The sequence below is a fragment of the Bos grunniens genome, chromosome 19 (genome assembly GCF_055505025.1).
Source record: "Bos grunniens cultivar Pamir isolate PY7600 chromosome 19, Bosgru_T2T1.0, whole genome shotgun sequence".
Classification (NCBI taxonomy): Eukaryota; Metazoa; Chordata; class Mammalia; order Artiodactyla; family Bovidae; genus Bos; species Bos grunniens.
In genome coordinates, this window is record NC_141183.1 from 16,919,300 (window position 1) to 16,933,193 (window position 13,894).

Consider the following 13,894-nt stretch of genomic DNA (forward strand, 5'->3'; position numbering starts at 1 on the left):
AGTCAAGTGGGCCTTAGGAAGCATCACTACGAACAAAGCTAGTAGAGGTGATGGAATTCCAGTTGAGCTATTTCAAATCCTGAAAGATGATGCTGTGAAAGTACTGCACTCAATATGCCAGCAAATTTGGAAAACTCAGCAGTGGCCACAGGACTGGAAAAGGTCAGTTTTCATTCCAATCCCAAAGAAAGGCAATGCCAAAGAATGCTCAAACTACTGCACAATTGCACTCATCTCACACACTAGTAAAGTAATGCTCAAAATTTTCCAAGCCAGACTTCAGCAGTATGTGAACTGTGAGCTTCCAGATGTTCAAGATGGTTTTAGAAAAGGCAGAGGAACCAGAGATCAAATGGCCAACATCCGCTGGATCATGGAAAAAGCAAGACAGTTCTAGACAAACATCTACTTCTGCTTTATTGACTATACCAAAGCCTTTGACTGTGTGGATCACAATAAACTGTGGAAAATTCTGAAAGAGATGACAATACCAGACCACCTGACCTGCCTCTTGAGAAATCTGTATGCAGGTCAGGAAGCAACAGTTAGAACTGGACATGGAACAACAGACTGGTTCCAAATAGGAAAAGGAGTACATTGAGGATGTATATTGCCACCCTGCTTATTGAACTTATATGCAGAGTACATCATTAGAAACGCTGGGCTGGAGGAAGCACAAGCTGGATTCAAGATTGCTGGGAGAAATATTAATATGTCAGATACGCAGATGACACCACCCTTACGGCAGAAAGCGAAGAAGAACTAAAGAGCCTCTTGCTGAAAGTGAAAGAGGAGAGTGAAAAGTTGGCTTAAAGCTCAACATTCAGAAAACTAAGATCATGTCACATGGTCCCGTCACTTCATGGCAAAAAGATGAGGAAACAGTGGCAACGGTGGCTAACTTTATTTTGGGGGACTCCAAAATCACTGCAGATGGTGATTGCAGCCATGAAATTAAAAGACGCTTACTCCTTGGAAGGGAAGTTATGACCAACCTAGACAGCATATTAAAAAGCAGAGACATTACTTTGCCAACAAAGGTCCATCTAGTCAAGGCTATGGCTTTTCCAGTGGGCATGTATGGATGTGAGAGTTAGACTGTGAAGAAAGCGGAGCGCAGAAGAATTGATGCTTTCGAACTGTGGTGCTGGAGAAGACTCTTGAGAGTCCCTTGGACTGCAAGGAGATCCAAGTCCATCCTAAAGGAGAGCAGTCCTGGGTGTTCATTGGAAGGACTGATGTTGAAGCTGAAACTCTAAGACTTTGGCCACCTGATGGGAAGGGTTGACTCATTGGAAAAGACCCTGATGCTGGGAAAGATTGAGGGCAGGAGGAGAAGGGGACGACAGAGGATGAGATGGTTGGATGGCATAACCGACTCAATGGACATGGGTTTGTGTGGACTCCGGGGAGGCCTGGCATGCTATGGTTCATGGGCTCGCAAAGAGTCGGACACAACTGAGCTACTGAACTGAACTGATATGACCTTACATTTTTTTACAGTGAGCTTCTTAGTGACAAGACTGTCTTTTTCATTTTCAAACAGTATCTTTAGCACTCTCACAGCTTAACATATAATCTGATACATAGTAATGGCTCAAGAAATGTTATCAAATAAATTGGAAGATGAAAAAAATATGAACGCTGAAACCAGAAATTTTGTATTATAGTACTCAGCTATGATCACTAGATGGCATCACTTTCCCAAAGTAATAAAACATTTAAAATCTTCCCAAAATATGGATTTCATACATATGATTCTAGCTGTATATAATGAAGTGTGAGGTTGAGTAGTAAGATTATGATAGCTTTCCATTCATTTGCATATGGAAGGTCTTTTAGATTTAGGAATCAGTAATGGAGATGATTAAGGTCAAACATAGCAGTAAGCCAACTATTTATTTGTCTGATGATCTTCAGGATGCCTAGTTCTTTTAGTGTATTACACTTTTCTAAAATCTGTCAAACTATTTAGTCCACAAAAAGTACAAATCCTTACCTAATTGTTCAGAGAAGCGTTCCGTGTTGCTCATCATAGTATCAACAAATTGTTTAAAATTCACTTTTTTTGTTTCTTAAGGGAAAAGAACACATTTTCTTCAGTATTAACTTGAAGATTTATTGTGATAAATACTAAATTATGTAAAATAAGGTATATATTCAGGGAGATAACATAATTATATCCATCAGCTAATACTAACCACTAAAGATATATGGGTATAAGGGGGGAAAGCAATTCAATTTACAGGCAAAAACTAAGCCCTGAAAACACCAAGAAAACTTATCAAAAATCCTTCTAGTCACAAGTGTACAATGTTTTTAACTTTAAACTTATATAAACATATTATCTTGACTTGCCCTTGCAACAACTCAGTAAATATATAGGCAAATAATTAATATACTATTTATACATGTTAAAAAAACATGCATATATGATATGATTTCACAACAGATAATACAAAATCAGGAATTCGAGAAGAGCTCTCTTGACTCTTGGCTGCTTCTACATCAGGCTAACATTCATACAAATATCTTTACTCAAGCATGCTACTGAAACAATTAAACATTTTAATAGTCACTTTATACCTTAAAATTCTTCATAATATCCCAATGATAAAGAATAAAACATTTCTAAGAATTTTCCAAGGCCAGATATAAAGGTTTTACATAAATATGGTGAGTTTTTGATAATCCTTGTCCTTTGCTTACCCCATTGAGAAAAAAAAATCTAATAGACTATAAAAAATACACCACAGTATACTTTCTATTTTCAAGACTAAATATCCTTGAGTAGTTTACTTCAAAGAGCACCAAATCACTTTATATTCTTAGCCAAATCTTTTGAGACAAAAGTAGTGAGACCTTGAAAAATTCTGGGGGAATTCAGAGTTCATTAAGATTTACATTCCCTGACAGGAACATATAAATTTTCTAAAGCAATAAATTCTGCTCTTTTATTTTATTATATTTGATACCCTGGTAGCTCAGATGGTAAAGCATCCACCTGCAATGTGGGAGACCTGGGTTCGATCCCTGGGTTGGGAAGATCCCCTGGAGGAGTGCATGGCAACTCACTCCAGTATTCTAGACTGGAGAATCCCCATGGACAGAGGAGCCTGACAAGCTACAGTCCCTAGGGTCACAAAGAGTTGAACACAACTGAGCAACTGAGCACATATACATACATACAAAAAAGAATATTTTTTTGTATTTCCTCTTTTTTTATGATATTATACATGTTTTAATGCCATTCTACCAAATCACCACCCCCCCTTCTCCCACACAGTCCAAAAGACTGTTCTATACATCTGTGTCTTTTTTGCGGTCTCGCATACAGGGTTGTCGTTACCATCTTTCTAAATTCCATATATATGCGTTAGTATACTGTATTGTTTTTCTTTCTGGCTTACTTCACTCTGTATAATATATTGGAGACATATTTTCATTATGAAAAGCTTCCCTGGTGGTTCAGATGGTAAAGAATCTGCCTGCAATATGAGAGACCCAGGTTTGATCCCTGGGTCGGGAAGATCCCCAAAAGGGAATGGCTACCCATTCAGCATTCTTGCCTAGAGAATTCCATGGACAGAGGAGCCTGGAGGAATACAGTCCATAGTGTCACAAAAAGTCAGACACGACTGAGTGACAGGGCACACATTAAAATCAATGTTGCCTTGAACATGTCTGCTTGTACATCAGTGCAAATTATTTTCTTAGATTTATTGCTGAAAGTGAATTTTTCTAAGCCATATGAAAACCTTACCAAAACACTACATAATGTTTTTCAAAGTTTTTTAAACCACTTTCACCATATTTAGCAACACTTATATTAACAGAAATATTAATTTTTGCCAAGTAGGTGGATATAAAAAGTCATCTCACTGTGACCTAAATTTTGCATTTTCCTGATTCCTACTGCTGCTGCTGCTGCTGCTAAGTCACTTCAGTCGTGTCCAACTCTGTGCGATCCCATCGACGGCAGCCCACCGGGCTCCCCCGTCCCTGGGATTCTCCAGGCAAGAACACTGGAGTGGGTTGTCATTTTCTTCTCCAATGCATGAAAGTGAGAAGTGAAAGTGAAGTCTCTCAGTCGTGTCCAACTCTGTGGACCCCATGGACTGCAGCACATCAGGCTCCTCCGTCCGTGGGATTTTCCAGGCAAGAGTACTGGAGTGGGGTGCCCCTGATGTTGCAAATCTTTTTATATGATTATTAGAAATTTGTGTTTGTTCACCTGGAAATGACTGTTCTTGAAATTTAGACATTTTTTCTATTAGATGGTTATTTTATAGGGGCTCCCTACAAATACTCTAAAATAATCATCTGCTGCTATGTGTTGCAAATAATCTTTACTCCGTTTGTTGCTTGTCCTATTTGTATTATCTTTTAATAAGAGAAGTTCTTCATTCTAATGTAGCAAAATTTATCAATCTTTTCTGCTTAATGATTTTGTATTTTTTTTTGAAACGTCCCTCCTAACATTAAGTCAGAAAATTTTTCCTCTTTTTTTCCTAAAACTTATACTGTTCACATCTGGAAAGTATTACTGAATATAGCATATAGATAGGGATTCAATTCCTTTTTTTCCGTTTGAAGAGTTAATTATTCCAGCACCATTTATTAAATGGTGTTTCTTTTTCCTCTTATGATCTACCACCTCATTATATATATTGCCATATATGTGTGTAGATAGATTTGGAAGTTCCTTCTATTGTCTTATTGATCAATTTCTCTATCCCTGTGCCATTCTCACACTGTTTAAATTACTATAGCTTTATAATGAGCCTGGATAATCCAGAAAGCACGTCTCAGTCAACACCATACACACACACACACACACACACAACTACATATGTTTTTCTTCTTCTTGGCCTTTACTCACACATACAAATATTAGAATTAGCTCATCAAAAAAGTTAGGGTTTTATTAGTATTGTTTTGGATAAACATTAATCAGATTTGACAGTCTTGGGTCTCTGAATCCATGATATGGGGTATATTACCATTTATTTAGGTATTTGTAATGTCTTTTAAAAGTTTTATCATTTTATCCACATAGGTCTTATATAACTTACAGTAGATTTGTTTCTATTTCTTTTTACTTTTTATTATGAAAAATTGTAAATACATTCAAAATAGAAAGTAAATGGCAATGAGCACCATGTACACTCCCTAGATGCAAATATTATCAACTCATGGTCATTATTATTTTATCTATAACCATATACACGCCTCTACCTCACTCTCAACCTTTCTTTTTAGGAAAGTTGCTGCTATGTTCTAGGGGCACCTAAAAGAATTGGTACCTTTATTATGCACTGTGGGCTTTGACATAATAAACAGTCATTCTTTGCCCCCCTTCATGCCTTTAGTCCTGACTTGTGTCAATCAGAGAGTAAAATCACAAACCCTACCTTCTGTTTACATTTTTGCCTAGGGGGAAAAAATGTCTGAAAAACTATTCAGTTAGTTCAGTTCAATTCAGTTGCTCAGTCATGTCCGACTCTGCGACCCCATGAATCGCAGCATGCTAGGGCTCCCTGTCCATCACCAACTCCTGGAGTTTACCCAAACTCATGTCCATCAAGTCGGTGATGCCATCCAGCCATCTCATCCTCTGTCGTCCCCTTCTCCTCCTGCCCCCAATCCCTCCCAGCATCAGGGTCTTTTCCAATGAGTCAACCCTTTGCATGAGGTGGCCAAAACACTGGAGTTTCAACTTCAGCATCAGTCCTTCCCAATGAACACCCAGGACTGATCTCCTTCAGAATGGACTGGTTGGATCTCCTTGCAGTCCAAGGGACTCTCAAGAGTCTTCTCCAACACCACAGTTCAAAAGCATCAATTCTTTGGTGCTCAGCCTTCTTCACAGTCCAACTCTCACATCCATACATGACCACTGGAAAAACCATAGCCCTGACTAGACGGACCTTTGTTGGCAAAGTAATGTCTCTGCTTTTTAATATGTTATCTAGGTTGGTCATAACTTCCCTTCCAAGGAGTAAGTGTCTTTTAATTTCATGGCTGCAGTCACCATCTGCAGTGATTTTGGAGCCCAAAAAAATAAAGTCTGACACTGTTTCCACTGTTTCCCCATCTATTTGCCATGAAGTGATAGGACCACATGCCACGATCTTAGTTTTCTGAATGTTGAGCTTTAAGCCAACTTTTTCACTCTCCTCCTTCACTTTCATCAAGAGGCTTTTTAAGACTGCTTATTTCTGGACACTGAGATTTTGAGAGTCTTGTACTTTTTAGTATTTTTGTACTTTTCTGTATTGGCTTAACTTTAATGGACTTTTTTTCCAATAAAAACTGTAAAGTCATCACTCTGAGGAAAAGAATAGCAAACTGATCCTCTTTTCAGATATATCAACCCAGTTTTCCTGAAAATACGTCACTTACCACCAACTTCAGTCAACTCTGTGATCTTCTGAAATCCTGGCTTAGAAAGGTAAACTCCTAAATTTTGAAGACAAGTGTTCAGATCCCCATAATCAATATTTTCATCTTTAATTTTATCAATAGCTTTAACGACATCAGTCAACACTGAAAATAAAGCAGTATGCAAATAAGTATTAAATATACGTCAAAAAGAAAACACCAATAGTAAGATGAATTTTGGTTTTAACACATCAACGAAATACTAAAAATTTCACAAATGTTATATATGAAAAGAATTGATACTTTCAAATTGTGGTTCTGAAGAAGACCCTTGAGAATCCCTTGGACAGCAAGGGGATCACACCACTCAATCCTAAAGGAAATCAAGCCTGAATATTCATTGGAAGGACTGATGCTAAAGTTCCAATACTTTGCCCACCTAATGCAAAGAGCAGACTTACTGGAAAAGACACTGATGCTGGGAAAGATTGAAGGCAGGAGGAAAAGGGAGTGACAGGCATGAGATGGTTGGATGGCATCATCAATTTATGGACATGAGTTTGAGCAAACTCTGGGAGATTAGTGAAGGACAGGGAACCCTAGCATGCTGGAGTGCTGCAGTCCATGGTTTCGCAAAGAGTCAGACATGACTGAGTGACTGAACAACTGAAAGTAGGTCAAATATGATCCAATTAGCTTTGAAGTGTGGTGAGAAGACAAAAAATAAACATAACAAGTTAAACATGTCTCCTTGGCAGGGGCTGTGAAAGAGGCAATATTTCTCTTAAGAGGTCTAATCACGACTAAGTTTAATCATAAGTAGTTTAATTATGACTAAACCTGGTTTAATCATGACTAGTATAGGATGATAATAAAAAATTTTATAATTTTTGTAAATTGTACTTTCTTTGGATAATTAGATTATGGTTTTGTTTATATTTTTCTTTATATTTCTGCATAATCCAAATATGTCTAATCACCTTGTATAACACAAATAATTATAAAAAGTATTTCATCTTCAAATGTTTCTCATAGACACTTTTAAAACGAGTGTAAAGAAATAACTCACAAAGAAGAAAAAGAAAAGTATTTTCAGAATCTTTAATAATATGAATATTAATAAGTTATAAAATCACAGTATGAAATATTTGGAGAAAAGAGAAGAAAGAATCAATGAACTGAAAGACAGAAAAATCACTCAATGAACAACACAAAGAAAATAGGTTGAAATAAAAAAGAAGAGAGTCTCAGGGACCTGTAGCTGTATAAAAAAATGATCTAACATTGTAAAATCAGAGTCTCAGAAGAAAAGAGAGACAGCATGGCTAAAAAGGTACTCAAAGAAATAACAGCTAAACAATTTCCAAATTTTTAGCAACAGATATGAACCTACAGATCCAAGAAAATAAGTGAAACTCAAACAGGATAAAGCCAAAGAAATCCATGTCAAGACACATCATAATTAAACACAGAGAAAAAATTTTTAAAGTAGTTAAAGAAAAATGACACCTTACCTATAGGGGGGAGAAAAAACTGATGAAGATTTCCCTCAGAAACCATGGACACCAGAAAGAAGTGGCACCATATTTTTCAAGTGCTGAAAGAAAAGAACTTTCAACCCCAAATTCATACTTAGAAAAAAAAATATCCTTCAGGAATGAAAGGAAAATCAAGATGTTCTCAGATGAAAGAAAATGAAGAGAATCTATTGACAGTAAACCAATGAATGGTTAAATGGAAGATGTTTAAACAGAAAGAAAAGGATAAAACAAAGAACTTTGGAGTATCAGGAAGGAAAAATAAAAAGTGGTAAGCCAAAATATGGGTAAATATAGTAGGCTTTCCTTCTCTTAATTTTTAAACCACATTTGATGGTTGAGGCAAAAATTATAAAACTGTCCAATATGCTTTTAAATATATGTAAAGGATATATTTAAGACAATTATATCATACATATGGGAGGATAAAGGGACATAAGGATAGACAATATTTCTATACTTCATTTGAACTGGTAAAATAATGACAGCAGTAGACTGTGATAAGTTTTATATATATATATATATATATAAAATACCTGAAGCAACCACCAAAAAGAGATACATTCTAAAATAATATAGATAAATCAAAATGGAATTCTAAAAATGGGCAAAATATTTGAATATATATTTCACCAAAGACACCTGAATGGCTAGCAAACATATACAAAAATACTCAACATTATTAGCCATTAGGGAAATGAAAATTAAAAGCAAAATAAGATATCACTAGACACTTATTATAACAGTTAAAATTTTAAAAAACCAAGCGTTTACAAAGGTGTGAAGAAACTAGAATCTTTATACATTGCTGTTGAGAAAGAAAATGTTATAGCTACTTTGGAAAACAGTTTGGCAATTTGTTAAAAACCTAAACATAAATTTACTATACAGACTAACAATCTTTCTCCTAGGGATTTACCCATGAGAAATAAAAGCGTATGTCCATAGAAAGACATGTATGCAAATATTAATTTCATTACTACTGATAAAAGTCACAAATTGAAAAAGTCAAATGTCTATGAACTTGCCACCCATCAACAAAACAGAGTATATCTATAAACTGTAATATGAATTTGTCCATAAAAAGGAATGAACTATTGATACTTACCGCAACATGAATTAACCTTAAAAACATTATGCAAAATGAAGGAAGCCAAGTATGAAAGACATGTTGTATGATTTAATTTGTATTAACTGTCAAAAAAAAAAAGGCCCAATCATAAAGCCTGAAAGCAAATTAGTGGTTGTCTAGGGATTGGGTGAAGATGAATTAAAATGGGCATGAGAGAATTTTCAGGACTGATAGAAATGTTACAAACTGGATTGTGTCTACTTCTGGATATATAGCTAAAATAATCAAAGTAGCAGCCTAAAGAGATATCTGCATTCCCATCTGTATAGTAGTACTATTCACAACAGCCAAGTGGTGGAAGAAACACATGTGTGCACTGACAAATGAATAAGCAAAATGTGGTGTATCAGATCAAATCAGATCAGTTGCTCAGTTGTGTCCGACTCTTTGCGACCCCATGAACCGCAGCACGCCAGGCCTCCCTGTCCCTCACCTACTCCCAGAGTTCACTGAGACTCACGTCCATCGAGTCAGTGATGCCATCCGGCCATCTCATCCTCTGTCGTCCCCTTCTCCTCCTGCCCCCAATCCCTCCCAGCATGAGAGTCTTTTCCAGTGAGTCAACTCTTCGCATGAGGTGGCCAAAGTACTGGAGTTTCAGCTTTAGCATCATTCTTTCCAAAGAAATCCCAGGGCTGATCTCCTTTAGAATGGACTGGTTGGATCTCCTTGCAGTCCAAGGGACTTTCAAGAGTCTTCTCCAACACCACAGTTCAAAAGCATCAATTCTTCGGCACACAGCCTTCTTCACAGTCCAACTCTCACATCCATACATGACCACAGGAAAAACCATAGCCTTGACTAGACGGACCTTTGTTGGCAAAGTAATGTCTCTGCTTTTGAATATGCTATCTAGGTTGGTCATAACTTTCCTTCCAAGGAGTAAGCGTATTTTAATTTCATGGCTGCAGTCACCATCTGTAGTGATTTTGGAGCCCAGAAAAATAAAGTCTGACACTGTTTCCACTGTTTCCCCATCTATTTCCCATAAAGTGGTGGGACCGGATGCCATGATCTTCGTTTTCTGAATGTTGAGCTTTAAGCCAACTTTTTCACTCTCCACTTTCACTTTCATCAAGAGGCTTTTGAGTTCCTCTTCACTTTCTGCCATAAGGGTGGTGTCATCTGCATATCTGAGGTTATTGATATTTCTCCCGGCAATCTTGATTCCAGCTTGTGTTTCTTCCAGTCCAGTGTTTCTCATGATGTACTCTGCATGTAAGTTAAATAAACAGGGTGACAATATACAGCCTTGACGTACTCCTTTTCCTATTTGGAACCAGTCTGTTGTTCCATGTCCAGTTCTAACTGTTGCTTCCTGACCTGCATACACATTTCTCAAGAGGCAGATCAGGTGGTCTGGTATTCCTATCTCTTTCAGAATTTTCCACAGTTTATTGTGATCCACACAGTCAAAGGCTTTGACATAGTCAATAAAGCAGAAATAGATGTTTTCCTGGAACTCTCTTGCTTTTTCTATGATCCAGCAGATGTTGGCAATTTGATCTCTGGTTCCTCTGCCTTTTCTAAAACCAGCTTGAACATCAGGAAGTTCACCGTTCACGTACTGCTGAAGCCTGGTTTGGAGAATTTTGAGCATTACTTTACTAGCGTGTGAGATGAGTGCAATTGTGCGGTAGTTGGAGCATTCTTTGGCATTGCCTTTCTTTGGGATTGGAATGAAAACTGACCTTTTCCGGTTCTGTGGCCACTGCTGAGTTTTCCAAATTTGCTGGCATGTTGAGTGCAGCACTTTCACAGCATCATCTTCCAGGATTTGGAATAGCTCAACTGGAATTCCATGACCTCCACTAGCTTTGTTCGTAGTGATGCTTTCTAAGGCCCACTTGACTTCACATTCCAGGATGTCTGGCTCTAGGTCAGTGATCACACCATCGTGATTATCTGGGTTGTGAAGATCTTTTTTGTACAGTTCTTCTGTGTATTCTTGCCATCTCTTCTTAATATCTTCTGCTTCTGTCACAATTTGTATGGAAATACAAAAAACCTTGAATAGCCAAAGCTATCTTGAGAAAGAAGAATGGAACTGGAGGAATCAACCTACCTGACTTCAGGCTCTATTACAAAGCCACAGTTATCAAGACAGTATGGTACTGGCACAAAGACAGAAATATTGATCAATGGAACAAAATAGAAAGCCCAGAGATAAATCCACGCACATATGGACACCTTTTCTTTGACAAAGGAGGCAAGAATATACAATGGAGAAAAGACAATCTCTTTAACAAGTGGTGCTGGGAAATCTGGTCAACCACTTGTAAAAGAATGAAACTAGAACACTTTCTAACACCATACACAAAAATAAACTCAAAATGGATTAAACATCTCAGTGTAAGATCAGAAACTATAAAACTCCTAGAGGAGAACATAGGCAAAACACTCTCCGACATACATCACAGCAGGATCCTCTATGACCCACCTCCCAGAATACTGGAAATAAAAGCAAAAATAAACAAATGGGACCTAATTAAACTTAAAAGCTTCTGCACAACAAAGGAAACTATTAGCAAGGTGAAAAGGCAGCCTTCAGAATGGGAGAAAATAATAGCAAATGAAGCAACTGACAAACAACTAATCTCAAAAATATACAAGCAACTCTTACAGCTCAACTCCAGAAAAATAAACGACCCAATCAAAAAATGGGCCAAAGAACTAAATAGACATTTCTCCCAAGAAGACATACAGATGGCTAACAAACACATGAAAAGATGCTCAACATCACTCATTATCAGAGAAATGCAAATCAAAACCACTATGAGGTACCATTTCACGCCAGTCAGAATGGCTGCAATCCAAAAGTCTACAAGCAATATATGCTGGAGAGGGTGTGGAGAAAAGGGAACCCTCTTACACTGTTGGTGGGAATGCAAACCAGTACAGCCACTATGGAGAACAGTGTGGAGATTCCTTAAAAAACTGGAAATAGAACTGCCTTATGATCCAGCAATCCCACTGCTGGGCATACACACTGAGGAAACCAGAAGGGAAAGAGACACGTGTACCCCAATGTTCATCGCAGCACTGTTTATAATAGCCAGGACATGGAAGCAACCTAGATGCCCATCAGCAGATGAATGGATAAGAAAGCTGTGGTACATATACACAATGGAGTATTACTCAGCCATTAAAAAGAATACATTTGAATCACTTCTAATGAGGTGGATGAAACTGGAGCCTATTATACAGAGTGAAGTAAGCCAGAAAGAAAAACACCAATACAGTATACTAACGCATATATATGGAATTTAGAAAGATGGTAACAATAACCCTGTGTACGAGATAGCAAAAGAGACACTGATATATAGATCAGTCTTACGGACTCTGTGGGGGAGGGAGAGGGTGGGGAGATTTGGGAGAATGGCATTGAAACATGTATAATATCATGTATGAGATGAGTCGCCAGTCCAGGTTTGATGCACGATACTGAATGCTTGGGGCTGGTGCACTGGGATGACCCAGAAGGAGGGTATGGGGAGGGAGGAGGGAGGAGGGTTCAGGATGAGGAACACAGGTATACCTGTGGCGGATTCATTTCGATATTTGGCAAAACTAATACAATATTATAAAGTTTAAAAATAAAATTAAATTAAAAAAAAAATCTTCTGCTTCTGTTAGGTCCACAGGGGAATATTATTCAACATGAAAAAGGAAGGAAATTCTGATACATGCTACAACACAGATCTTGAGGGCATTATGATAAACAAAATAAGCCAGTCACAGAAAGACAAATGCTGTATGATTCTACTAGGGTATCTCAAGTGAACAAATTCACAGAAAGTATTGTAGAATGATGATTTCCAGAGATGGAGGGTCAAGGATGGGTAATTTTTATTTAACTGGTATATAGATATAACTGGTATACAGATTAAGCACAAGCTGGAATCAAGATTGCTGGGAGAAATATCAATAACCCCAGATGTGCAGATGTTACCACCCTTACGGCAGAAAGCGAAGAAGAACTAAAGAGCCTCTTGATGAAAGTGAAAGAGGAGAGTGAAAAAGTTGGCTTAAAACTCAACATTCAGAAAACTAAGATCATGGCATCTGGTCCCATCACTTCATGGCAAATAGATGGAGAAACAATGGAAACAGTGACAGACTTTATTTGGGTGGCGGGGCTCCAAAATCACTGCAGATGGTGACTGCAGCCATGAAATTAAAAGACACTTGATTCTTGGAAGAAAAGTTATGACCAACCTAGACAACGTATTAAAAAGCAGAGATATTACTTTGCCAACAAAGGTCCATCTGGTAAAAGCTCTGGTTTTTCCAGTAGTCATGTATGGATGTAAGAGTTGGACTATAAAGAAAGCTGAGCACCAAAGAATTGATGCTTTTGAACTGTGGTGCTGGAGAAGACTCTTGAGAGTCCCTTGGACTGCAAGGTGATCCAACCAGTCCATCCTAAAGGAAATCAGTTCTGAATATTCATTGGAAGGACTGATGCTGAAGCTGAAACTCCAATACACTTTGCCACCTGATGCAAAGAACTGATTGATTTGAAAAGACCCTGATGTTGGGAAAGATTGAAGGCAGGAGGAGAAGGGGACAACAGAGGATGAGATGGTTGGATGACATCACTGACTCGATGGACATGAGTGAGTAAACTCTGGGAATTGGTGATGGACAGGGAGGCAAATGCCAGGAGACAGTGATGGACAGGGAAGCCTGGCATGCTGCAGTCCATGGGGTTGCAAAGAGTCGGACACGACTCAGCAACTGAACTGAACTGAACTGATAAGAGTTTCAATTTTGTAAGATAAAAAGCTCTGGAGATTGGTTGCACAACAATGTGAATGCACTTAAAACTAAAATTACT

General features: G+C 37.8%; 1 protein-coding gene across 1 annotated transcript in view; it reads right to left on the minus strand.

The window, feature by feature from the left end:
• The window catches only part of EFCAB3 (EF-hand calcium binding domain 3), a 467,300-nt gene that overhangs the window by 379,104 nt on the left and 74,302 nt on the right, over positions 1-13,894 (minus strand). The window contains exons 14-15 of the mRNA XM_086357127.1: positions 6,406-6,549; positions 2,000-2,074 (exon numbers count right to left, since the gene is read on the minus strand). Coding sequence (XP_086213253.1) covers positions 2,000-2,074; positions 6,406-6,549 — 219 coding nt within the window. The remainder of the gene's footprint in view (positions 1-1,999; positions 2,075-6,405; positions 6,550-13,894) is intronic.